General features: G+C 34.7%; 1 protein-coding gene and 1 non-coding gene across 2 annotated transcripts; both read left to right on the top strand.

The window, feature by feature from the left end:
• The first annotated feature begins 5,570 nt into the window (after positions 1 to 5,570).
• Positions 5,571 to 26,482, top strand: LOC102666564 (uncharacterized). The gene is made up of 16 exons (XM_006584299.2): positions 5,571 to 5,642; positions 5,721 to 5,753; positions 7,040 to 7,105; positions 7,180 to 7,235; positions 23,983 to 24,127; positions 24,207 to 24,284; positions 24,384 to 24,474; positions 24,563 to 24,647; positions 24,747 to 24,874; positions 24,951 to 25,041; positions 25,117 to 25,270; positions 25,354 to 25,511; positions 25,600 to 25,720; positions 25,800 to 25,970; positions 26,082 to 26,144; positions 26,318 to 26,482. Exons 1-16 carry the CDS (start codon positions 5,571 to 5,573, stop codon positions 26,480 to 26,482), a joined length of 1,677 nt encoding a protein of 558 aa, XP_006584362.2.
• Positions 17,783 to 17,889, top strand: LOC113002248 (small nucleolar RNA R71). The gene has a single exon (XR_003267792.1). It is a non-coding gene; the product is annotated as a small nucleolar RNA R71 (small nucleolar RNA).
• Positions 26,483 to 27,408: the final 926 nt, after the last annotated feature.

Genomic DNA, 27,408 nt, shown 5'->3' with positions numbered 1-27,408 from the left:
GTTATTAATGTTGAGTGTTCGATGGTGTTTTTCTGTCTTTTGTTTGTTGGTTTCTCTTTCGGGAGGCATCATACGTTATAGTTCCTCTTTACTGGTGCTGACACTTGCACTTTTGTGTTCTGCATATGAGGTTTTGCTTTTGTTGCCTTCCTGCTAAGGTTATTGCGTCTTATTGCTTTTCTTATCAATTTTATTTAATTGTTCATACCATTTATTTATGTTTTACAACTTATGCAACTATTTCTGGTGTTGAGTGTTCGTTGGTGCTTTACTTGCGTCGTTTCTTTGCTTTGTTTTTCATGTAGGTATATTCATTCCAGTCCGTGCGGCTTTGTGTTCTGCATATGAGGTTTTACTTTTGCTGCCTATCATTTCTTTGCTTTGTTCTTCGTGAAGGTATATTCATTCTAGTACGTGCGGCTTTGTGTTCTGCATATGAGGTTTTGCTTTTGTTGCCTTGCTGCTAAGTTTGGTTCCATGTGTATATGAGCTTTTGGTTTTCTTGCCTTCCTACTAAGTTTATTTGCATGTGTATGTTTTTAGTGGAATTGTTTTTTTTGTTGTTGTCATCCAGGTGGTCCCTGAGGCTACCTTTTGTCCTTTTCAGATTGATGTCTAATATGTTTTGGGGCTTATTCATTTTGTTATCGGTTTTATTTTATTGTTCCTACCATTTATTTATGTTTTTCTTCTCGAACAGATCTGGCTTATACAACTATTTTCTGGCTGTAGTAGGATGGTCTTCATTCTTAGTTAGCAATTCTTTGCTCTCTTGCAAGTTGCCTATTAATCAGTCGGTGGAGTGGAGTCACCACTTAAATCAGAGGCATTTTGCTCATCTTTGATGCATTTTTTGTCTGCCTTTGGTGGATCTATTTGCCAGGTTATTAATGGTGAGTCTTGGATGGTGCTTTACTTCATTGGTTTCTTTGTTTTGTTTTTGTGCTTTTCTTACTTGGTTTCTTTGCTTTGTTTTTTATGCGGCTAGTTCTTTTCTCCCTTGCAAGTTGCCTATTAATCATTGGGTGGAATGGAGGCACCACTTAAATCTGAGGTATTTTTCTCATTTTTTATGCATTTTCCCCTGCCTTTGGTGGGACTATTTGCCAGGTCATTAATGCTGGGTCTTGGATGGTGCTTCACTTGCTTTGTTTCTTTTCTTTGTTTTTCATGCAGTCAATTCTTTCCTCGCTGGCAGGTTGTCTATTAATCGGCTGGTGGGATGGAGGCAGTAACTTAATCTGAGGAATTTTGCTAACCTTTTATCCATTTTTGGCCTACCTTTGGTGGGGTTATTCGCCAGGTTATTAATGCTGAGTGTTTGGTGGTGCTTTATTTGCTTGGTTTTTTTGCTTTGTTTTTCATGCAGGTGCCTTGATTCCAATGAGTTCGACTTTGTGTTCTTCATACAAGGTTTTGTTTTTGTTTCCTTCCTGTTAGCTTAAGTTGCATATGCATGTTTTTTTGTGGGGTTGTTTTTACCCCCTTTTGCGCTTTTGAGGTTGATGTCTAATATGTTTTGTGCCTTTTTCGTTTTGTTTCCAATTTTATTTGATTGTTCCTAGCATTTGTTTATGCTTTTCTTCTTCGACAGATTCGGCTATCTAACTATTTCTGGCTGCTACAGGATGGCATTGATGCTTGGTCAGCAATCCTTCGCTGTCTTCTAAGTTGGCTATTAATGAACCGGTGGACTGGAACCATCAATTAAATTAGAGGCATTTTGCTAATCTTTTATGCATCTCTTTGTCTACCTTTGGTCGAGCTATTTGCCAGGTTATTAATGGCGTGCTTTGGCGGGTCTAACTCTCCTAATACTTTAGCCTTCCATTGTTATTGTACGTTATTACCTCTACATCTTCTGGTGAGATTCCCTTGCATGATTATCTTCGCACTTCCATTGTTATGTTTACATTGGTGGTTTTTGTGCTCTTTTGCATTTTGTTTTGTTTAGCCTATTTGAAGTACCGTTAAAATCCTGTTTGGGTCACGTCGCATGCTTACCTCTTATACAAGTTGTCTTATCAAACTTATGGGGGGAGTTAAATTCATATGACTTTCTGATTTTCTTCTCGGGCCTTAGTAGCAAATAGGTATTTGTCTCATTTCAATTTTGGATTCAGCTTATTGCACCGTATATTTTTTACGCAGCACTCTGTGCCAGTGACAACAGACGATGGCGTACTCCTAAGGCTTCCATTGATGTTAGCGCTTCTAAGGGTTCCGTTGTCGCCCAGAGAACATCTATCATCTGATGAATTGGGTGATGAAGCAACGAGTTGTAACATTAGTTGTATATGCATGTTTTTTAGTGGGGTTATGTGATATCTACTGGATGCTATATATTATATATGGTAATATCATCATTCTTTCATGCTAGGTACTAAACTGTAATTAGAGTAACTTATGGGTGAAGATTCAATCTTTAATTTATTGTGTCATTGCTTCTTATATACGATATATCTAGCATATATGCATTATTGCTGGATGATGATGAGTACTAAACATTAATTAGAATGTGTTGTTTGATTGCTTTTGAATTCTGATACTGATGTGATATATCTAATACATTCTGTATCTAACATAAAGCATCATTCCTTCATGGTAAGTACTAAACTTTCATTAGATAGTATCTTATTAGTTAAGATATGCTCTCTTAATTTGTTGTCATAAACAACACTTTCCACGTAACCAAATTACATCGGAGCCCCACACCTTCTCATTAATTCAATAAAATAACATTGTTGGACTACACAGAAAAGTTCTGAGATTGCAAAAACCGGATACAAAATCTGAAAGAAACACAGGGTTGGGGTGGTGAGACCCATAATTAAAAGGGACAAAAATTTATATGAATCAAGAGAAGTTGTTGAATCAAATGACTAAATGATCGAAAAAAGGGAATTCTCTTAATTTTTTGTCATGAACAACACTTTCCACGTAACCAAATTACATCGAAGCCCTACACCTTCTCATTAATTCAATAAAAAAAATACATTGTTGGACTACACAAAAAAAAAATCCGAGATTGCAAAAAACGGATACAAAACATAGGATTGGGGTGGTGAGACCCATAATTAAAAGGGACAAAAATTTATATGAATCAAGAGAAGTTGTTGAATGAAATGATAAAAGGATCAAACGAACAAAAATTTATATGAATCAAGAGAAGTTGTTGAATCAAATGATAAAAGGATCAAACGAAGGGAATTGAGAGAAACTCCCGGTGGACTGGAACCACTAATTAAATAAAAATGTGCTCCAACAAAATCAAAAAGCAAGACAAGAATCCCACGAAGGTTCAACATTTCTTTTGGTTGGAAAAGTTTGAAAAAAAAATTGCAAAACATGCAGATCACATATGAATATATATACGAATAGACGTCAGCCCAAAAAGAGGAACAAAGCCATAAATAAAAACAACCCATGGCAAATAATCGGACGCAGTGACAACCACGAGAAAAAAAATCGCGAAATATGCAGATCATATATGAATATAAATAATCCAACGCAGGGACATCCACGAAAATAAATAAGTTGTTCGATGTGCATGTCAAACGCAATGAAAATACTAATGTCGTTGGATGATATCAGAATATAAAATTGTTCAAAATATTTAAAAATGAAAATTACATTTCTTCAAAGTTGATGTCGTCGTTCTCCCATTCAATATCTTTCCTGACCAGCAGTTCCCATGCATGGTCATCAAACCGGTAGTAGAAGACTACCTCATCTCCGGGGATCAATTTTTTTCATCAAGTAAGTGGAACCATGGGTCGGCAACTGATGGGACATCATTATGGATGGTGATGTCCTAGTGGGTGCGTTTTGCCAGTCCGCGTTGAAGGGTGATAAATTTCTTTGAAGCATGGACAAATCTTGAAGCTGCTGCTGGAAGTATCTGTATGGAAAATGAAAAAGGAAAGGAATGGTCAAATAGTTTGATCAAGAAGGAATGAGCAGGCAATGGAACGAAAAAAAATCAAATTATCATAGATGATTAAAGGTGTAGTGAAACCCACCAAGGGGAGGGTGCGCTGTATCATGTCCTTTGTGACATCAGCTGTAAAAATATATCTCCTTTTTGATATAAGAGGCTTTACACGCAATTGCCTCTGTGTAGGTTCGATGACATAAACCGAGAAAGTAGTATTTTTGTTAGAAGCAACACAATGAAGAATGACACTCTCATTTAGATCGTGTGCCCTTCTGAATTCCTTTAGGCCATCAGCAAAAAAACATTTGCCACTGTGCCTCCTTACTCGAATGAAATATTTGTTGCCATCATAGTGGAATAAAACATACTTTGGGTATCTGTACACCCATTGCCTATGAAAAGAGAATGGGACTTGCAGAAGGTTCTGCATTGAAAAGCAGTCAACAGAAGTAGACAATAAAAGAATGAAAAATTATGTTAACTATACGATGTTTGTCAGTGTGAATCCTAACCTTTTGAACACGAAATGGTGCAGTGAATCTGATGGTGGCTAAACAATCAGATAACTGCAATAGGAATGAAATAAAAATAGTAAGCAACCAAGCGATTAGAGGAAAATAGATATAACAAAGATTAGAAGGAGGAATCGCAGAAAAAAAGTTACAATAGTTGAGTTGGATCTGGAAGTGCTCATGTTTGTATGTTTATGTAAGATACAAGGGAGTTTAAAAAACAATGTGGTATATATATATGTCACAACTGATAGAGAAATCTTGCGCCAATTAAATGGCCACTCCTCGATGGTTAATGTAGAATAGAGTGGCGAACAGTCGCAACTGATAGAGAAGTGTTGCCCCGATTAAATGGCGACTCCTCGATGCTTGGTGCAGAGTTGAGTGGCGAACAGTCACAGCTGATAGAGAAGAATTGCAACAATTAAATGACAACTCCTCGATGGATGGTGCAGAAAAGAGTTGCAACATTTTTTTATCTATGCTTTTTATTCTTAATCATACAAGCAAACGCAGAAGGAACAAAAAAACTCATGAAGTTTGTTAATTTTAATCAACATTTATTAGTTTACCATTTTTTTACTAACACCCAATTTTCATTACTGCATTTAATCAAATAAAAAATTAGAATCGATTGCATGTCACATATTAATATGAATATATGTATAGTTAAAACTCATATAGTTTGGTTACAAAAGCTTTGCCTCACACCACAAAATTGACTTTCTGAAATAATATATTTATTATACATAATATAATTACTTTGGTAACACCTGTCATATTAAATATATCGTGATTTTTTTTGTTCGTATATTTGTTTTCCTGCATTTTTATAAATATCAATGTTGCTTCTGGACATTGAGTCAACAAAAAAAAAATACTTTGGCTATCTACACTACCACAGATACATTCACAATGATTGATATGACTCTCCATATCCAATTTTCCCATGCTGCATTGAATGCTCGACAATCCTCAAATTCGTTCGTATTGCGGGACTTATACATTTTCACCAACCGCTGTGTCACTTCAACATTTATTCTCCATAGAGCACTTCTTCAGCACTCAACAAATATTCAGTTTTCATTCCTTGAAGAAAAAATAGTAAAACGGCTCGGAGAATGGCTTCAAAATCATCCGCTGACTTAACGAATACAAGTAGCAGTTTTGATTCATCAACAGCTACAAGCAAGGTCAGTGTCAAAGCAATTAGGTTGTTGGTTGCTCCACGTATTGGTTGATGTGTCTTTTTTTTCTTAAATTGCTTCCAGGTGTCATGTGCTGCTGGATTGCCGGTCCATTCTGTTTTCTTTCTTCTTCATTGTGTTTTGTTTATTTCATTCTTCGTTGCCTTTGTTTCTTCTTCATTTTTTTTCTCCGTTTCTTTCCTATTTTTTTTGTTTTCCATCTTAGTTTGTTGTTTTCCATCTCAGTTCTATGTTTTGTGTTTTCCTTTATGCTTAAATAGTTAAAGTTGAGATTTTTGTTTTCAGCTATTATTATTGTTCGTTTTTGGTTTTTCCTGTTCAACTTTTGTTTCGTCGATTTTGGTTTTTGCTATCGGGATTTTGTTTCATCCATGCATGTTGTGTTTGGCAAGCAATGTTGTTTATTTTCGCTGTTTTGGTTTTGCCTTTTCAGGCTTTGTTTCGTGCATGCACTGTGTGTTTTGCAGGGACTGTTGTTTCAACATGGATTTGGTATTTGACAGAGCGATGATGATGATGGGTCGAATGTTTCCTAATATCTATGCATGTTTAGTTGTTTCCTTTTTTTCCCAATTCTGGCTTAGCTTATGTCCTTCAGTGTATGTTTTGGTTGTGTTATAGCCAAATACTCGTAGGCTACAAACGCATCACAGATTCCACGACTAACTTAGCACATCCACAATTTAAAAGGAAAAGAGTGCAGTGAGCCAATCCCATGACACAAATTTTCCAATTAACATCAATCATGGCCATAATGAGAAGAATGTAGCACATGATTCTCCAATCAGCTTCATAACTGTTTTTTTTTAAAAAAACCATATATAACATGTTAGAAAATTGTTATTTGTTCTATTTTTTCATGACTTCGAGTGTCTTATCACGTTACAAATCCTTTTTTTACCATTATTCTTTACCTCAATTGTGTTTGGATAGGGAATAATACTGCTACAATACGGAATTTCGATCTATATTGGTCTCTCATATTCAATAATATTTGTTTGCTTTCTGGCCAACTGAAACAATCTGAAAACTTGGCCATGGCTTTTTTATTTTGATTATTAATCCAGATTCCATTGGAAAAATACTTTATGTCAGCAGCCTGTTTTCAACTCAATGTTTAATTCCAAAATAGACTTAATGTGAGCTGTTAAGTTACGCATGAGTATTACCTTGAAAGTTTGATCCAAAAGATTATAACCACATTTACACCAGTCAGAATGCTGCATAACTTTTATATTTGTTAAGTTTGGAAGTTTTTCATTTTAGTCATTTGATGATAGATTGATTCATTTAATTATGTTGTTGTCATTCTCCACATATTTTAAATTTTACTATTTCAATACCATACTTGATTTATATTTTTGCATTTCCTCTGACTGCAGATTCAATATCAAATTCACACAGAACCATTAATCCTACAATTCACTGTAGTATTCCGCAATGATATGGTAATGTTACATACCAATTGTTTTTATTCTTTATTCAGTTTCATATTTGCTTTCTTGCTATGATTTTGTTGCAGGACATGATAGAAGTGTCATCCTTTTACCACCGACAATGGGCACCAGATTACCTTGAGTTAGTTACTTTTAGATATGATGGAATAACATACCAAATCAGGCTAAGGCAGCATCATGGAAAAGTCTACTTTGCGGAAAGCCTGGACAAATTCAGAAAATATTTATCAATTTTTGAATCTGTGATCATTAAATTCTTGGCATGCAACAACAAATCCATCTTTGATCTTTATTTCATTCCCTCACAAAAATGCCAAACTTATAGGAGGCCACAACTCATGTCAAGACAATATATTTGGACAGTTGAAATCACACAATTGATGCTTGGTGCACCAGGACCACTGGTAACAATGAAAACCTTTTTAATGTTGCTTATTAATTCATGTTTATATATCATGCTATTTTTTTCCCATGCAAAGGCTCCCTAACTGTGCCATGCCGCATGTAAATGCCTGCGGTCGACACATGACTATTCTTTGGAGATTTGGACCTCCATTACAGTGGAATGTCGTGGTGGTTGACGGTGGAGTTGGGCGCAGATATGTTGTACAACCATGGTATCAATTCCTTGCAGATAATAATTTCTCCCACGGTGATGAAGTGTCCTTCTATTACAGGAGCATTGACAAAATATGGGAAATTGTCATCCGCCGGAGAAAGAATTGGGACTACTAGATTTAGTTTATGTGCTTTCGTTTTTCTATCATTTTGTGTTTTATAAACATTTTGTCAACTGCATGGTCTCTTTCTTATTAACTTATTTGACTTTGAACATTAGATATATTATAAATGTTTAATCTTTTTAATTTTAAACATTAGCTCAAATTTTATTTATGGTTTGCAAAAGGAAAAAGTCTAGGTGGCAAGAAAATTGGAAACCAGGGGAATACAACTGATCCCCGATAACAAAGTCATCTACTGCATTCTCTTCATCATTGTCCAATACAATGCAACTTAACTCAATTCTAATCTTTTGTCCTTTGCATTTAGTTATTTAAGCCTCTATCTCTTTGCACCATCACCAAATATAACTTCTTTTGCTAAGACAGCATAGTCAAATGGTAAGTTGTGTTTTTTCAAATGGTCTCAGACACCAAATCAAGCACTCATTTATATTGCAGTCTACAATAGCATTCAATTGTTAGCACGTTAATAAAATACCTATTTTGGCAAATTTTGTCTATACTGCTTTGGATATTGTTATTCTTTTGTTCTGCTGTTTGAGCAAAATGGTGTATACTTCTATAATTGTTATTATAACCTTATATTAATCGCTTTTCTATTATCCTAATTGTCTTGATCGAAATCTGCAAAAACAATTTTTCCTTTTTTTTCCTTGCCATGCAGTTATATCTATTTTGTCAAAAGACTATATACCTATATTGTTGTAATTATTATATTATATTAATCGTTTATCTATGGACAATGATGAAGAGTTAATTGAACTCAATTAAATAATATATTATCAATTAAATATATCATCAATTAACTCAATTCTTACTTTTTTCCTTTTTATACATTTATTTCAGAGTTAATTGATGATATATTTGATAACTTTAATTAATTTATAACCAATTAACTCATTCCAATTTTTTAAAGCTTTTTTTTTAAAAATGACTATTTTTTATTTCTTTGATTTTGGAAAAAAAAAGGACAAAAAAATAGTTGTTACCTGATCTATCAACCAAAATGGACTATCATTCAATAATAGAAATTTCTATTATATATTCTCCTGCACATTAAATTTACAAAAAAAATCATCTCATATATTTATAATAATTATTATTATTATAATATGTGACTCTTCACATACAATCCTCGAAGGCACAAAACATTCCGCAGAAAACATACGCATATAAACCTCGAAGGCCTAAAAACCTTACAAATAGTTGCATATGTGACTCTTCACATACAATCCTCGAAGGCACAAACCAATTAGTCAGTGAGTCTCCCACTTCTTCTCCAAAAACCATTCCGCTTCTACACATCCACCCAATTCATTTTTACTCATTTATATTTATCATCCAGAAGAACTTTAGACAAGTTGATCAATATTTTAACCAAGGTATAGCACTAATCCCTTATCTGACTCCTATTTCAACTCAACCTAGACAAGCATGGCTTCACATTCATCCTCGGCTACAAGCAAGGTTTTTTTTTGTCCTCTTCTATTCTATACATGGATTAAGAGCCTATTATCTGTTATAGATGACATTTTGAGTACATGCATACATATATTTTTGTTGATTAACATTACCCATTTTGACTCCCAAATTTAATTCCTATTTTGACTGCTACACCAGAAAAAGATCACTTTTTTTCCCTATCTCTTCTGTTGCTTCGTATTAAATTGCAAGATGTTTCCATATATTGATCCTAATTTTTAGTGCTCCCTCATGCTTGTTGAATATTCTGACAACATTAGGTTTTTTTGGAATTTATTAACGATCCATATTCAAGGGTTGTTGTCTGTTAGAGGTCATATATAAATCACTCTCTCAGTTTTATAATTTATAATACTAATTTCAGAACAAAAACTTTTCTACATTAAAAATTCAGGGTCATAGAAATTTTGTAATACAAGTCATTCAATATTGTCTGCCCTAATATACACAATACAAACAACCTCACTTTTACTTTGATATTTTCTTATGTGTACTATTTGTGCTTAATTTTTTTCTATCCAGATTTTGATTAATTATTCCCTGTTTTGTTCTGTGACAAATTTAATTAATTTTTGTGCTATAGGATCGATCAAACTGGTTGACGACAATACGGTTTTCGGCTGCATTCCGTGTTTCCAAGGTCAACATTCAACCATTTACCCTATTGTCTTATTTCATATGTAGCAAAATTATTTTAATTAATGTTAACATGTTTCCCTGCAGAACATCATTGAGGTTCCACTGTCTTACCATAGACAGTGGAGGCCATATTATCCGACGTATGTTTTGTTTCAACATAATGGAACCACACATTTTATTAGGCTTCGCAGATATGGTAGCCGATACTTTTTTTCTGATGGCCAAATTTGATTGAGGCCGTACCCGAATCAAATAAACATTAAAATGTAGTAACTAGGAAGTGATCCTAGGTCGTTTCCCAACGAGCGATGATAAACCAAATGTTCATAACAGATAGTAGGAAAATAGTAACGAATGGGGGGGTTGTTTTCTTTTGTAAATTAAACAGCGAATAAATGTGAATTAGAAAATATCAAAATTAAAACACGTTGCTTCCCCTTGATTCACAAGCAAGTCTCTTATCCTAGGTTGCGAGAATTTATCCTTTATCAGTTCAACCACTTAATCCAACCCTAAATTAAATTACTAAGCAAAATTCAACATAAGGCATTCATTATGTGATTAAGCAACACATACACCAATTACTCATAAACGATCATTAAGCATGAACGTAAATTAAGCACAGAGACAATTAATCAAGCACTAAGCATGCATGAATTAATAGCAACAAATTCAGAGTAATTAGTGAAGAGGAAAAACTGAACAGAATTTAAGAATAATAATAGAACCTCAAAGAGAACTGTGCTTGATCCTCAAGAGAAAACAACGTTGGGGACTTAGCCTTCCATTAATCAAATAGAGAACGGAATTATAGATTGAAGAACGAAATTTTATTGCTAAAACAAAAAGTCAGAACTGGAATTGCAAAAACGAAAATAAAGGAGAAAGAGAAGAGAGGCTTAAACTAGAACCTTGGTGCTGTTATATAGTTTTCCAACCCCAAAGCTTACAAATCTGTTTTAAATCCAAGCCCATAAATAAAATCAAATCAAATCTAGATAAGATAAGATAAGATCTAGATAAAATAATATCTAGATGAGATCAAATCTAAATAATATCTAGATAAGATAAAGTCTAGATAAGATAAAATTTGTGTAGAATAAAATAGTCTGCCCTCTTCAAGTCCAAACCCAATTCTGGATTCAAGTCCAATGCTTCATTAATTCCTAAAATTAGATTAAAAACATCAAATTAGCTGAATGGGACCAAATAATAAAATTGCCTAATTAATTTGGCAATTAAGATTAATCAGTACTTAAAATGGTGCAAAAAGGGTTAAGAAATAGGAGAAAATAATGGCACATCAAAACCCCCCATACTTAGGCTTTTGCACTCCTAGGCAAAATGAAATAAAGAACAAAATCCAAGGATATCAAAGAGAGACAAACAAAAACATTTACATATTTCTCAATGAACATCAAGGAATGAAAGGAATGGGTAACATCTAACATGAAGAGATCCAAAGAGTCAAGACATTCGTGAAAATCATCCAAGCAACCCACTCATGGAAAAATAGTTAATCAGTTCAATAATGAAAAATGATTAAGCCTCACAAGATATACACTCTATCTCTCAAGTGTCTAGGCTACTGTTTACCCTTGAAGCACCTATGAAAACAAACACCACATAGACTTGGCAAAATTCTAAAATTGACAAACAACTTGACAAACACATGCACATGAGGATCAAAAGGTCTTTAAAGGTTGTAATGGGGCCAAGGACAAGGTAGGGAAAAAAATATGGAATAAGTAGCTAAATCCCAAAGGAATAGAGGAGCAATGGGGAATAAGTGGAAATTAAGCACAAGTAGTAAACCCAAACCCTCTACTATCAACAAAATCAACCAAGGCTCCCAAATCAAGTCCTCATAACAAGACCTCATTTATTCAACTTCACTTCTTTTCTTCTTCTCTTTTTTTTTTTTTGAACAGTACGAATTTGCAGAATTTGCAGCAATTGAAATTATTTTTTTGAATAGTACGAATTTGAAGATTAAAGCAAGAACTAGGCAATATATATATACATCAAGCATGGCCAAAATAAAACATTAAGCATGGCCAAAAATTATATCTTCCAATGAAACATACCCCCCCCCCCCCCACACACACACTTATTCCCAGCTTATTCCCAAAACAATTCCAAAGCTCCAAAATTCCTTAAGGGTAAGGTGATATCATGGTTTTTCACTTAAGGCTTGTAATGAGCTTCAAAACAAAGAAAGGGGAACATAGGCTCAAAGGGGCTATCAAAGGAATTAATTCAAGGTAAGTCCATTTGGCTAGAAGCTTATAAGAACAAAATTGCCTAAATCATTTCCAAATATGCATGTGAATTAGGAAGCATCAACGAGAATCAAGTCAAGGCTATTGTGCAAGCAATCAATGGGGCAAAACACACCAAAAGATTATGATGATGGATGGCTCAAATTCTCACAAAGGTAAACTTATCACTTTCAAATTAAGCTTTCAAAACTATCATGACGTGTAGAGGAAAAACAAGGATTTCAAATCACAAAATGTCAAGAGACTTTTATTTTCAGAACAATTATCCATTTCTTGAACATATCCTATAATTCAAAGAAAAATATGCAAAGTTGTACATGCAAACACAATTGACCTAAAATATTAAACTAGAAACCCAACAAAACTAACAAACCTAACAAATTTAACACAAACAAAACTAACAAAACTAGCAAAACCAAAACCAAAGAACACTCCCCCCTCATACTTAAACAACACATTGCCCTCAATGTAGCACAATTAAAAGATTAAAAGTAATTAAACCATCAAATAGAATCGGAAAAATGTAATAAAAGTAAAGAAGGAGATAGGAAAAGAAAAACTCCCTAAGTCATGGTGGAGGAAGAGTAAGGTGGAGTAAGGAAGTCTCTTCCACCACTACGTCCACTAAAGAAGAGTTTGTGAGGAATGACTTAAGTCGATGTCCATTGACCTTGAAGCTCTTATTTGTGGAGTCACTTTTGATCTCAATTGTACCATAAGGAAAAACATTAGTAACAACAAAAGGACCAATCCACTTAGACCTCAACTTACCACTCATGAGTCCAAGCTTAGAATTATACAATAACACTTTTTGCCCAACCATGAAGTCCTTCTTAATTATCATGCTATCATGGAACTTCTTAGTCTTTTCTTTGTAGAACTTGGCATTCTCATACGCTTCTAGGCGGATCTCTTCTAACTCACTCAGTTGCAACTTTCTTTCCTCACCAGCTTGATCCATAGAGAAGTTGTAGGTCTTCACTGCCCAGTATGCTTTGTGCTCAATCTCAACTGGAAGATGACATTCCTTTCCAAAGACAACCCGATAAGGAGACATTCCTATGGGTGCTTTGTAGGCAGTCCTATGTGCCCAAAGAGAATCATCTAGCTTGGTACTCAAATCTTTCCTGCTTGGCTGCACAATCTTCTCTAAAATTCTCTTAATCTTCCTGTTAGAAATTTTTGTCTGTCCATTGGTTTGGGGGTGGTATGGTGTGGATACCCTGTGTACAACCCCGTACTTTTTAAGCAAGGCATGCATTGATTTGTTGCAAAAATGGGTTCCTTGATCACTAACGATTGCTTTAGGTACTCCAAACCTGCAAAACAGATTAGATCTAACAAAATCTACAAGAACCTTAGCACCATTAGTTCTAGTGGGCTTGGCTTCCACCCATTTTGAAACATAATCAACTACAAGGAGAATGTAAACATAACCAAAAGATACAGGAAAAGGGCCCATGAAATCTATACCCCAGACATCAAACACCTCAGAAAATAGCATAGGTTGTTGAGGCATTTGTTGTCGCCATGTAAGTGCACTTCCTGCTCTCTGACACTGCTCACAAGTGCTACAATTCTTCCACGCATCTTTAAAGATGGTGGGCCAATAAAAGCCATAGTCAAGCACTTTGCGAGCTGTCCTTTGAACACCCAGATGACCTCCCGGTGCGGAAGAATGACAGAACTGCAAGACTGAGTCAGTCTCATGATCTGGAATGCATCGTCTAATGACCTGATCACTGCACAATTTCCACAAGTAGGGGTCATCCCAAATAAAATGCTTAGCATCACTTTTAATTTTATCTTTTTGAGCCTTAGATGTTAAGGGAGGAAAAACAGAAGCAACTAAATAATTGACAATGTAAGCAAACCAGGGAGTAGAAAGAGAATCAGAAATACTATACAATATATATAAATGATCATCCGGGAAATCATCTCGAATGGGTGAGTCCTCATCAGACACATGTTTGATCCGACTCAAATGATCAGCAACTAAATTTTGTGCTCCGCTCCTATCACGGATCTCCAAGTCAAATTCTTGGAGCCAAAGCATCCATCGGATCAACCTAGGCTTTGAATTAGCCTTCTTCAACAAGTACTTTAAAGCTGCATGGTCAGTATAAACAATAATGCGAGTACCAAGCAAATAAGAACAAAATTTTTCAAGAGCAAAAACTATGGCTGGCAGCTCTTTCTCAGTAGTAGTATAATTCGCTTGGGCAACATCTAAAGTCCTAGAAGCATAATATATCACCCTAGGCAATTTATCAATTTTCTGAGCAAGGACAGCCCCCAATGCATAATTTGATGCATCACATATAAGCTCAAAAGGGGCTGTCCAGTCGGGTGCCTGGATGGTGGGGGTGGTAGTCAGTGCTCTTTTGAGGCAATCAAAAGCCTCTTTGCATTTATCATTAAAGTCAAACTCCACCTCCTTTTGCAACAAGTTGGATAATGGAAGGGCTACTTTGCTAAAATCTCTTATAAAGCGTCTGTAGAATCCTGCATGACCAAGAAAAGATCGCACCTCTCGCACGCAAGAGGGGTAAGGCAATTGTGAAATAACAAAATTTTTTGCAAGATCTACTTCAATGCACTTTTTGGAAATAATGTGGCCTAAAACTATACCTTGCTCAACCATAAAATGACATTTTTCAAAATTTAGAACAAGGTTAGTTTCAGTGCATCTATTCAAAACCTTTTCCAGACTATCCAAACAAATATCAAAAGAGGATCCATATACAGTGAAATCATCCATAAACACCTCTATGCAATTTTCTAAAAAATCACTGAAAATACTAATCATGCACCACTGGAAGGTACCAGGGGCATTGCATAGGCCGAAAGGCATCCTCCTATAGGCAATAGTATCGAAGGGGCAGGTGAATGTGGTCTTTTCCTGATCCTCAGGAGCAATAGTGATTTGCATATAACCAGAAAAACCATCAAGGAAGCAGTAGTGAGATTTACCTGCCAGGCGTTCAAGCATCTGGTCAATGAATGGCAGTGGAAAATGGTCCTTTTTTGTAACTTGGTTCAGCCTCCTATAGTCGATGCAAACTCTCCAACTGTTCTGCACCCGAGTAGGAATCAGCTCCTTCTTCTCATTTTTTATCACGGTGAGGCCTGTTTTCTTCAGAACTACCTGGACGAGACTCACCCATTGGCTGTCGGAGACAGGATAAATGATTCCAGCTTGCAAAAGCTTGGTTACCTCTTTCTTCACTACATCAAGAATTACCGGGTTGAGTCTTCTCTGTGGCTGTCTTACTGGTTTAGCCTCATCCTCTAAATTTATTTGATGCATACATATGGATGGGCTAATACCAGGAATGTCTGCTAGGGTCCAGCCTATAGCATTCTTATGCTTCTTGAAAACAGATAACAGCTTCTCCTCTTGCTCATCAGTAAGGGAGGCACATATAATTACTGGAAAACTTTTTCTATCATCCAAGTAAGCATATTTTAAATTTGATGGAAGAGGCTTCAATTCTGGTGTGGGCGGCTAGATAGTGGTAGAAAGAGATGGTTTCTCAGCCTGTACCTCATAAAGAAAGTCAGAGGTATGTGTACTTCCTGAAACATGGTTAGTTCTATCTGACTCTATAAAAACAATCTCAAGAGGTAAAACATCACCAGAACTGTAATCAATATCAAATTCAGATTCACTCTCAGCATCAAATTCAGACATATGATCAAATACAATTTCAGACTCAATGCATGAAGAGTGATAGGCATGCAGATTAGAATGAAGATCAGTCATGTATTCATCAACAATATGGTCAATTATTTCAACACAAAATACAGAAAGATCTTCAGATGGGTGTTTCATAGCATCAAGAATATCAAAATGAACAGTTATATCACCAAACTCCATAGATTGTGTGCCTGCATATACATCTATCCTAGTTCTAGCAGTTTTCATAAAAGGTCTGCCTAAAATGATGGGAACTGATCCTTTAGAAAATCCCTCCTCCATATTCAAAATATAAAAATCAACAGGGAAAATCAGCTCACCAACTCTAACTAAGACATCCTCTATGAAACCAGCAGGATAGGCAACACTTCTATTAGCTAAATGAATTAGCACATCAGTTGACTACAAGGGATCAAGAGATAGAGAATTAAAAATAGACAGAGGCATCACACTAACAGAAGCTCCTAAATCTAGCATGGCATTGTCAAACTTACTGTTCCCTATAATACAAGGTATGCTGAATGTACCTGGATCTTTACATTTTTCAGGGATTTGGGGAACATATTTACCAATCAATGCGGAGACATTTCTACCCATACTAATTCTTTCACTTCCTTTAAGCTTCGGCTTATTAGTGCACAGCTCCTTCAAGAATTTAGCATATCTTGGAATTTGCTTTATTGCATCCAGTAGAGGTATGTTTACCTCTACTTTTCTAAATGTTTCCAAGATCTCCTTCTTTGGCTCTTCCATTTTTTTGTTGGAAATTGCTCTTGGAGGGAATGGAAGAGGGATATGTTGCTTCTCTTTAGATTCACCTGCATAGAAATTGTTAGGTATCTTACTCTTTAAATTTTTGTCATCATCTTTTTCTGGAGTAGAGTGAAGTTGGGCAGGTTCATTTGCAGATGAGGAAGATGTTGCTGGTTGAGGTTCTTGACACTGCTTTCCCGACCTCAATGCAATGGCACTCACATATTTGGGATTCTGGACAGATTGAGAAGGTAATCTGTCAGAATTCTGGGACTGTTGTTGATTTAACTGTGTAGCCAATTGTCCCATCTAATTGGTTAAGCTCTGAATGGAGGCTCTGGTCTTTTGTTGAAACTACATGTTTTGCATAGTCATTTGCCTCACAAGTTCTTCAAGGGAAGGTTGCAGAGGGGCCTCAACTGTTTGCTATTTATGGGGCTGTTGTTGTTGTTGCTGTTGGATTGGTGGAGGAACATATGGTCTGCTTGGGCCAGCAGCATTTTGAAAATAAGGCTGTTGTTGTTGCTGTTGTGAAGGATTCGACCATCTAAGGTTGGGATGATTCCTCCACCCGGGATTGTACCTATTGCTGGAGAGGTCATAATTTTTCTGTTGTGGCTGATTTTGCTACTGAGGTTGAGGAGGTCTATTGTAGATGTTTGCAGCATAAGCTTCAGGCTGTTCAATTGCTTCAGATTGTTGCACAGAAGGGCAAAGGTCTGTGTGGTGGTCGACAGAGGAGCATAAACCACAGAGTCTGGCGACAGGTGCAGATTTTTGATTCATGGCCAGTTGGGTTACCAGGTTAACCAAGGCATCTAGTTTACCTTCAAGCTTCTTAGTCTCGGCTGATGAAGATGAATTCGTGGCTACTTCATGCACTCCTTTAATGACAATAGCATCACTTCTGGCACTAAATTGCTGGGAGTTTGAAGCCATCTTCTCAATTAAATTTCTGGCTTCAGCAGGGGTCATGTCTCCAAGGGCTCCACCACTGGCAGCATCTATCATACTTCTCTTCATGTTACTGAGTGCTTCATAAAAATATTGGAGGAGCAGCTGCTCAGAAATCTGGTGGTGAGGACAACTGGCACATAGTTTCTTAAATCTCTCCCAGTATTCATATAAGCTCTCTCCACTGAGTTGTCTAATGCCTAAAATATCCTTTCTGATGGTCGTGGTCCTGGAAGCAGGGAAAATTTTTTCTAAGAATACTCTATTGAGGTCATCCCAGCACATGATGGACTGTGGAGCAAGGTAATAAAGCCAGTCCTTTGCTACTCCCTCTAAAGAATGAGGAAAGGCCTTCAGAAATATGTGATCCTCCTGGACATCTGGGGTTTCATGGTGGAGCAGACAATATGGAATTCTTTCAGATGTTTGTGCGAGTCTTCACCTGCAAGGCCATGAAACTTTGGAAGCAAATGGATCAGTCCAGTTTTAAGAACATATGGGACATCCTCATCAGGGTATTGGATGCACAAGATTTCGTAGGTGAAATCAGGTGCAGCCATTTCCCTTAGAGTCCTTTCACGGGGTGGAGGTTGTGCCATGTTCTCAGAATGTTGAAAACTATAATGCTCAAAATCACCAATAACAGAATGCTCAGGATGCTCAAAAGGTACTAAATGATGTCTAACTAATCTATGAAATGTCCTATCTATCTTAGGATCAAAGGGTTGTAAGTCAGGTGGATTGCCTCTAGTCATACAATATATTCAGCATGCACAACTAGTTGCCTTCTTATGCAAGTAACAATGTAGGTTTGAACTACAGCTACCATTAAATGATATCCAAATGACTTGAAATTTTGTGAGCAACCTTATAAAGTGATGAGAGGATAGCACAAAAAATTTCAAACGAAAATTCAAAGTCTAACTATAGAAGCCAAAAATGATAAGTTAAGAAAAATAAGAGAATAATACTTGGAAAATAAAAAACTTTTGACAGAATTGCAAATTTTGTAAGAAGGAGACCTCAGCCGGCCTATGGAAAAGTTATGGTTGTTTGAAGTTTTGACAAAAATACTTGGGAAATTTTTTTCTACCCCAAATACATATATAATAATTGCGATTCTGATAACCGGAGCAAAAGTTATGGCTGTTTGAAGTTTTGACAAAAATCAAATTTGCTACTTTTTTGGAACTTTCAAATCTGACCAGACAAAGGGTTCCAACTATTTTTCCCACAAAATATGGATCAAAAGAAGTGACCACAAAAAAATTCAGCCAAAAATAACAACTGTAGCTACCAAAACAAAAAATCCCAATTAATTCAGCAAGGGTGGTCTCTAAAATTTGTTCTATTCAGCAAAAGTGGTCGCTAAATCCGTCGCAAAACACTATTTACAGCAAAACACCAAAACTGAAACAGGGGAAGCGCTGAAAAGAAAAATTAAAACAGAACACACAATAAACAAAATAACAAGGTACTAAACAATACTAACACAACACGAAAGAATTAAACACTAACACGACACTAGCTATTATGAACCTTTGGACACTGTTCCCCAGCAACGGTGCCAAATTTGATCGAGGTCGTACCCGAATCAAATAAACATTAAAATGTAGTAACTAGGAAGTGATCCTAGGTCGTTTCCCAACGAGCAATGATAAACCAAATGTTCATAACAGATAGTAGGAAAATAGTAATGAATGGGGGGGTTGTTTGCTTTTGTAAATTAAACAACAAATAAATGTGAATTAGAAAATATCAGAATTAAAACACTTTGCTTCCCCTTTATTCACAAGCAAGTATCTTATCCTAGGTTGCGAGAATTTATCCTTTATCAGTTCAACCACTTAATCCAACCCTAAATTAAATTACTAAGAAAAATTCAACATAAGGCATTCATTATGTGATTAAGCAACACATACACCAATTACTCATAAACGATCATTAAGCATGAACATAAATTAAGCGCAGAGACAATTAATCAAGCACTAAGAATGCATGAATTAATAGCAACAAATTCTGAGTAATTAGTGAAGAGGAAAAATTGAACAGAATTTAACAATAATAATAGAACCTCAAAGAGAACTGTGCTTGATCCTCAAGAGAAAACAACGCTGAGGACTTAGCCTTCCATTAATCAAATAGAGAACGAAATTATAGATTGAAGAACAAAATTTTATTGCTAAAATGAAAAGTCAGAACTGGAATTGCAAAAACGAAAATAAAGGAGAAAGAAAAGAGAGGCTTAAACTAGAACCTTGGTGTTGTTATATAGTTTTCCAGCCCCAAAGCTTACAAATCTGTTTTAAATCCAAGCCCATAAATAAAATAAAATCAAATCTAGATAAGATAAGATCTAGATGAGATCAAATCTAAATAATATCTAGATAAGATAAAATCTAGATAAGATAAAATTTTGGTAGAATGAAATAGTCTGCCCTCTTCAAGTCCAAGCCCAATTCTGGATTCAAGCCCAATGTTTCATTAATTCCTGAAATTAGATTAAAATCATCAAATTAGCTGAATGGGCCCAAATAATAAAACTGACTAATTAATTTGACAATTAAGATTAATCAGTACTTAAAATGGTGCAAAAAGGGTTAAGAAATAGGAGAAAATAATGGCACATCAATAGCCGATACTTTTTTACGGATGGCCTCAAAGAGTTTAGAAGAACTCACGGAATTGACGACAGTGTCATCCTGCGGTTTTTTAGTGGTGACAAAAATACCACCTTCGAGGTGGATGCCATTGGACCTACCTTTGGCCAGCGTCATCCAAGGTCGGTTCTGACAACCACGAGACACATCTTTATAGCCGATGTCACCAAACACATGATGCAACAGAGTCTTCCTTTGGTAATTGTTTGCTAGCCACCCAATTATGTTCATGCTATTAAATTATTTAGTTTTATTTTGTTTTAACGCTGGCCACATGTTATTTTTCTCACCCCACTTTTCTTTATGAAAACAAACCTATTCTATTATTTAATTTTTGTCTTAATATTGATCAAATTTAAATTACCCTGAGTACTGTAAATACAATACAGGCAAAACATTTAGTCGTACGCTCACTATTTTTTTTCAATGTAGGTCCTTCCACCAGCAGCTTTCAGTTTTTTGTTTAGATCACAAAAAATTATTCCTGTTCAGAGAGGCTATGGCAAACGCCAACAATGGAAAATCACCATGCATGATGGTGTCCCATCTGTTGCCCAGCCATGGTTCCAATATCTCTCTGAAAATAATTTAATGCCTAGAGATGATGTAATATTCTTCTTCAGATTTGACAAACATGTATGGGAAGTTGTATTTAGAAAGGAAGTTATATGGGATGATGAGGACCTTTCCCGCTGAAGATAATGTGCAGACACCATGGACACAACCTCTTTTTTGTTTATTTCTTTAATGTTTTTATTAATGTTGTTACTCAAATACCGTACGGTATCAGACAATTTATGCTTTATTATTTTGTTGCTTCAATGGTTTTTCCTGCTAAGGTTTAACCAAGTTAATTAAGTATCCTTTTGTGCTGTTTAGTTATATTTTGTTATTTATATGTTGATTAAGCTTGGTTATCATCTGTCCATTTTATTGGTTTTTTGCACATTTCCGCATCCCACTTGCAGCCTGTTGGTTGCTCCACTTAGTTTTGCATGTGTCTTCTTTTGGTTAAATTGGTTACAAGTGTCGTGTGCTGCTGCGTTGGCTCTGTTTCTTCTTCATTTTGTTTCCATCTAAGCGTTGGGTTTTAGTTAAAAGTTGCCATTTTTGTTTTCAGCTATTATTCTCCACTTTTGGTTTTTCCTGTTCAGCTTTTCTTTCGTCGATTTGGTTTTTGTTGTGGGGATTTTGTTTGACATTTATGTTTTCAGCTATTATTCTCCGGTTTTCATTTTTCCTGTTCAGCTTTTGTTTCGTCGATTATGGTTTTTGTTGTACATCAGAAATACTATTATGATTATTATTTGCTCATCGTTTTTTTCAAACTTTTTTCCTTACAAGACTATTCTTCTTACATTGTTTTCGACACAATTTATATGCATTTCTTCCCAATTTCTGTTTCCATTTTTAAAACAATTTTTGTGGCTTTACATTTTAAATGTATAATGATACATGTCATATTGTGAATTATATCAATTGTAGATATTTGAATATATATAACTGGAGTTATAGTTTTTATTCTATCATTCAATATATATAATGCATTTATTATATTTTCCCAAAACCGTGCTTTCTAATTATATTGATAGTGTCATTTTTTTTCACTACAAATATTTATCATGGAATTTATAATGTTATTCATGATTTAGCATAGATATAGTAAATGATTAATATTAGTATGAATTATGGAAATAAAATATGGTTACCATAGTTTGTTTTTATAGAAATTTTATATGAAAGAATAGGTAATATTTTACTGCATTTGTGTTAACTGTTTTTTTTTTCCAAACAAAAAATCAAACTTATTTTATCAATATTTCAAAAAAAAAAACAATCTCCATTTTAGTATAACATATTTACCACATTATTTAAATTTACCATGTCTGATTATTATATTGCTAATCTGGATTTAAATTTTCTTAAAAAAACCATGATATCATTTTCCTTACAAATGATAGGAGTCTATTGTTACAACTACATTTAAATTGGGCCTACAAAGTTTACAAGAATTTGTCTTCTTTTGATTATCAATTAGCACAACAATTTATATTCTTACAGGAAGATTCCTGAATTCAAATTAAACATTGCTGCTTAAACGATTTTTATTAAAAAATAATATGCAAATTAACAAATGATTTTTTCCTATTCATTAAAATTTACCACTTCATCAAATTCTATTTTATTTTATTATATTCATTATTACTATTATTATTATTGTTATTATCAATAAACTCTAAGTTGGGTTTTTTTTTTCTCTGTTGTTATGCTTTAACCTCAAATACTATCATTATTATTATACCCTTAATTTTTTAAAATAATATTGTAATAACCTCTATTAATACAAATTCAAACATTCCTAACTTTCACCAAGACCGCTTCACCTTCAACACTAAAATTATTAGACATCCATTTCTTAAATAATACACACAAATAAAACACATTCGCGGGAAAAAAAATCCCTATTTGTTGGTTTTTTGGGTATTTGATTCTGGCTCCAACTGTTGCTTTCTGCATGCATTCGCGGTCATTCCTTCAACTACTACTCCAGCTTTTGCATGCATTCCCGATCATTCAAGAACAAAGAAATTCTTACTCTGTCTTTGCGCATTCTCTCACTCTTTTCTTTCCTTGGTTTGGTTTCTTTCTTTTTGGTTTTTGTTCCTCCATTATTTAAAGTTCAATTTTGAAACTGCTCTCAGGCTTTCAATTTTTGTACTCATTTGGTGTTTCCTAGACTTTTCTTGGTTCTTAGGTTTAAATTTTCCAGCTGCTCAGACTTTCCATTTTGTGTTGATTTCCTATTGTCGTGCATTTTGGTTTGAGTTCTTGCATTTCTGTTTTTGTGTTTACATTTCTTTACAGTCACAATTGTTTTGCTTTGATACATGCATGTTTGGTGTTGTTTATGCATGTTTGTTTGTTACCCTCTTTAACGACCGGCCTGTTGGGTGGTGTTTTTTTTATGCTTTTAGCCAAGGCAAACAAAATCGGGTTTAAATTTTCCAGCTGGTCGGAGTTTCCATTTTGTGGAGAGTTCATGTTGTTGTGCATTTTGGTTTAAGTTCTTCTGGTTTTGTTTTTTTTTTTTTTTACATTTTTTTACAGTCACAGCTGTTTTGTTTTAATACATGCATGTTTGGTGTTGTTTATACATGTTTGTTTCTTACTCTTTTTTACGATCGGACTGTTTGCTGGTGTTGTTTTTTGTATGTTTTTAGGCAGGTCAAGCAAAATCAGGTAATAGCTAAGCTATCATTGCGATAGTACTATTTTCCTATCGAGGTCACCTTGAATGGCCATACCTGCAATGTTTTTTTGCTTGTGGGGCCTTAAGTTTTGGTCCATATTTATGCATTGTTGCCTATTCACTATTTTTTTAATTCATGTTTTCTCTGATGTTATTCATCATGACAGAAATTTTTTATGTTTGATAGATACTATATATTGTTGTTCCTTTTTGCTGCTCATGTTGGCTGTTGAAAAAAACAGAATCAGGTCAGCTCCATTATTCTTTCTATCTAATTCATCATATTTATAGTCTAACTTATCATTGTTTTTTTTCAATAAATAGCATTCTATTTGTTGTTGTTATCAAGTTATCTGGTTGTTTTGTGGTTTCAATTTCTATGTAAGTGTTTGACTTTTTGTTCAGACTAATGGCATGTATTGCTGACAAGATAAAAACCATCGATGGATCTAAAGAAACTTTGAAACTTGCTGTAAGGATAACCGATCTCTGGTTTGTTGGGACACCGGGCAGGTCTGAACAAGCTGAGAAGATCATTGTTGACTCTGACGTATGTTCTTAATTTGTTCATTTTGTTCATGAATTGGTTCTATTTGTAGCCGTTAATTAGATATTTGTATTATTCATAGGGTGATCAGATCCACGTGGTCTGTAAGCAAGACCAGTTAAAGGCATGGAAAATGGATTTGAAGGAAGGTTGTAGTTATGTGATGCATAATTTTAAAGTCACCAAGAATGATGGACAGTATAGAGTTTGTGATCACCCATATAAATTGACATTTATTGGAGTTATCATTGTCAAATAGTGTGGCTTAGATGGCGTTCCTTTAAAAAAGTATAGATTTGTAGATTTTTCAGATATCATTGCTGGCCAATTACAGTTTGACCTATTAGTAGGTAAGTGCAACTAGATTTACATTTCTAATTTCAACACCAGTATTTGTGGGTTTTGTTTTCCGTTACTGATTTTTACTTGATGTTTTAGACATCATTGGTGTTGTTGACGAGGTTGTCTTTCGTCATATTTCACCCAGAAGTAAGAGAGTTGTTTTTAAGCTTATGAATTTGAGGTAAATGTCTAATATGTTCTATGAGTTACTGACGGTTGTATCACTGCATGGCTGTATGTTGTTAATTCATTGTTTGTATAATGAATTGTTTTGTTTCAGTAACGAATTGGTGTCTTGCACTCTATGGGACGATTATTGTGTCCAATTTCTGGAATATTTGGATCAGCATGAGAATGAAGGGCCTATTATTGTGTTGTTGACCAATGCCAGAATTAAAGAGGGCCAGGGTATACTATGATATATAGTTAGTTGTTTTTCATCTTCATTGGATCCAACTTATGCTTTCATTTCTGAGTGGTACAGGATACTATCCATGCTTGGTTAGCAATTCTTTGAAGGCTTCTACACTGACTATTAATGAACCACTATCACTAATTGAAGAATTCAATCAGAAGTATTTGCCTCCTATTGTTATTAATATATGTTTTCTTCTTTTTCCTTCGGTCTGTTATTGATTTTTTATGTATAGGCTTTCAGAATTGGGCATTGAGATCCGGTCAATTTTGACACGTCGTTCCCAGTGGAGTTCACAGCCTTCAGGTTCTGCTCAGTTACCATCAAGGGAGACATTCATTTCCATGTCAGAGGCAAAGAGCATTTCTGAGATAAACAACCTTTGCAAAGTAATTCACTTATATATGTTTACCTGTTTATCGTTTCTTTAGATGCCTCCTGCTGAATTTAATAGCTGTAATATTTCCTACAGGAGTTTGTTTGTGTTACTGTTGGTACAATCACAAGGATTCTTATGGACAATCATTCATGGTGTTATCCATCTTGCATTCAGTGCTATAAGAAAATAGATGTCTATCCAGAACCATTTGTGTGCCCATGTGGCAAACATAATGATCGGGCTGTGCTTAGGTCTTTGTTATGCTATTTAAATTTCTATGCCCCTATATTTATGTTTTAATTTCTTTTTAGTATTTAACCCTATTATATATGTTTCCAGATATAGAGTTGAAGTCATGGTCAATTATAAAGATGAAAACACAAAATTTCTCCTGTGGAATTGTGAATGCACTGAATTGATTGGGCAGTCAGCTGATGAAGTCAACACCCTCAAAATAGAAGTAGGTATCTATAATTTCAAAATACAAAATTTCATGTTGGCATAATGTTTAATTTTATTTATGTTTTTTCCTGTTCAAGGATGGTGATCTAGATTTAAATGCCTCCCCAAAAGCACTTGATAAACTACTGGGTCATCTGTTCACCTTCAAAGTCAAAATTCAGCCGCAGTATAAAAATTCTACTGTTTTGAAGTGCTCCAGTGACTTAACTTTAATTAATGATGTTCTGGACATGTTGCCTGATGTTGAGGTCCTATTTTATGGAGTTGTTCCTCTTCATTATTGTTATATGTATATCTTATTTATATATGCTTATTTATTTTTCATTGACTCTATCGGAATCAATCAACATCTTATGCAGACATGTTCAAAGATTGAAGCTACAACATCGTTTGATTCCAATGATCCTGTCCACGATGAATGTGTAAGTTTTAAGTTTTACCATCTTATTCCAATATAGTATTTTCATAGACATATTTGGACCAGGATTCTAATCCACATTCATAAACATTATTGAATGGGATCAAGAATCCTGACTGCCATTCGCATAAAGTTCAGCTTTTGCATCGACTTATTCTTATTGTTTGTTCTATCCAGCAATTCATTTCTATAACAGCAGACCATGATCCACTTATTGGACTTCCCTTGACACCAACAAAACGACAACCATTTAATGAATGTGATGATGAAGCAAGAAGCTCCCAGATTTCACCAGCTCAGCTATCGTCCAACAAATTAGCAAAACATGAGAAGATAGAATAGATTTTGTTACTTAGGAATAGCCAACGCTTTTTGCTTTTTTGTTGGTTTTGTGGAAATTGTAATTGAACTATCTTTGTTTTATTTTGGTGTCTAATCCTGGATGGCATCGGCTATTCCAGTCTAACATCCTGTTTATTTGCAAATTCTAATAGAACTCTTTAATTTGTTATATTTTCATCTATGATTCTGTCAAACATTACGCTTATACTAGCATGCATTATTCCAGTCTGACATGTTGTTTATATCTTTTGCACAATGTTTAGATGTGTTAATTTATTATCCGAGATTATGATTTATTATATTTTCTATAATAAATTTTAAAAAAAACATTATTTATTCCACGGTAACTGAAGCATGCGTGGATGATTCGTTGTTTATGATTAAGTAAATGTCTTGATTACCAAATTTGGTCAACGCCTCTGTAGATCTTAATAGCTTAAGCTTAATTTAATTTAAGTTAATTTATGATATGTATCGAGCAAAATCTGCTATCCACTTCCGCATCTATACAGGAAGAAACAAAAATTGCTCTCATGTATTAATCATATAATTTTGTACACTTTTATAAAATAACATAAGCTATGACTTTAAAGAAGGGCAGACTAAATGTTTTATCAATGAATGAATTATACTTCTGTTCGTCACAACATACTTGATATTAAATTCCTTATTGATCAACACCTGTATCGAGCTTAATAGCCTGAGTTTAATTTAATTTAAGTCAATTTATTATATATATCAAGCAAAATCTGGTATCCAGTTCCGCATGTATACAAGAAGAAACAAATATGGCTGTCATGTATTCATCATGTAATGTCGTTAAGTTTGTAAGTATTATACAAGATATGATTTTAAAGAAGCCGAGGGTAAATATTTTATCAATGAATGAATGCTACTTCTATTGCTCGCAACATATTTGATATGAA

This window comes from Glycine max, chromosome 7, assembly GCF_000004515.6.
Source record: "Glycine max cultivar Williams 82 chromosome 7, Glycine_max_v4.0, whole genome shotgun sequence".
Taxonomy (NCBI): Eukaryota; Viridiplantae; Streptophyta; class Magnoliopsida; order Fabales; family Fabaceae; genus Glycine; species Glycine max.
This window is presented reverse-complemented; position numbering and strand designations above follow the sequence as displayed.

What these genes read in the sequence shown, in the direction of transcription:
- LOC102666564 (XM_006584299.2), top strand. Translation starts at nt 5,571, where the DNA reads ATGGCTTCAAAATCATCCGCTGACTTAACGAATACAAGTAGCAGTTTT. An exon ending in CAGAATTAAAGAGGGCCAGG is followed by an intron (nt 24,875 to 24,950) that starts GTATACTATGAT and finishes TGAGTGGTACAG; the next exon opens with GATACTATCCATGCTTGGTT. An exon ending in TCAACACCCTCAAAATAGAA is followed by an intron (nt 25,721 to 25,799) that starts GTAGGTATCTAT and finishes TTCCTGTTCAAG; the next exon opens with GATGGTGATCTAGATTTAAA.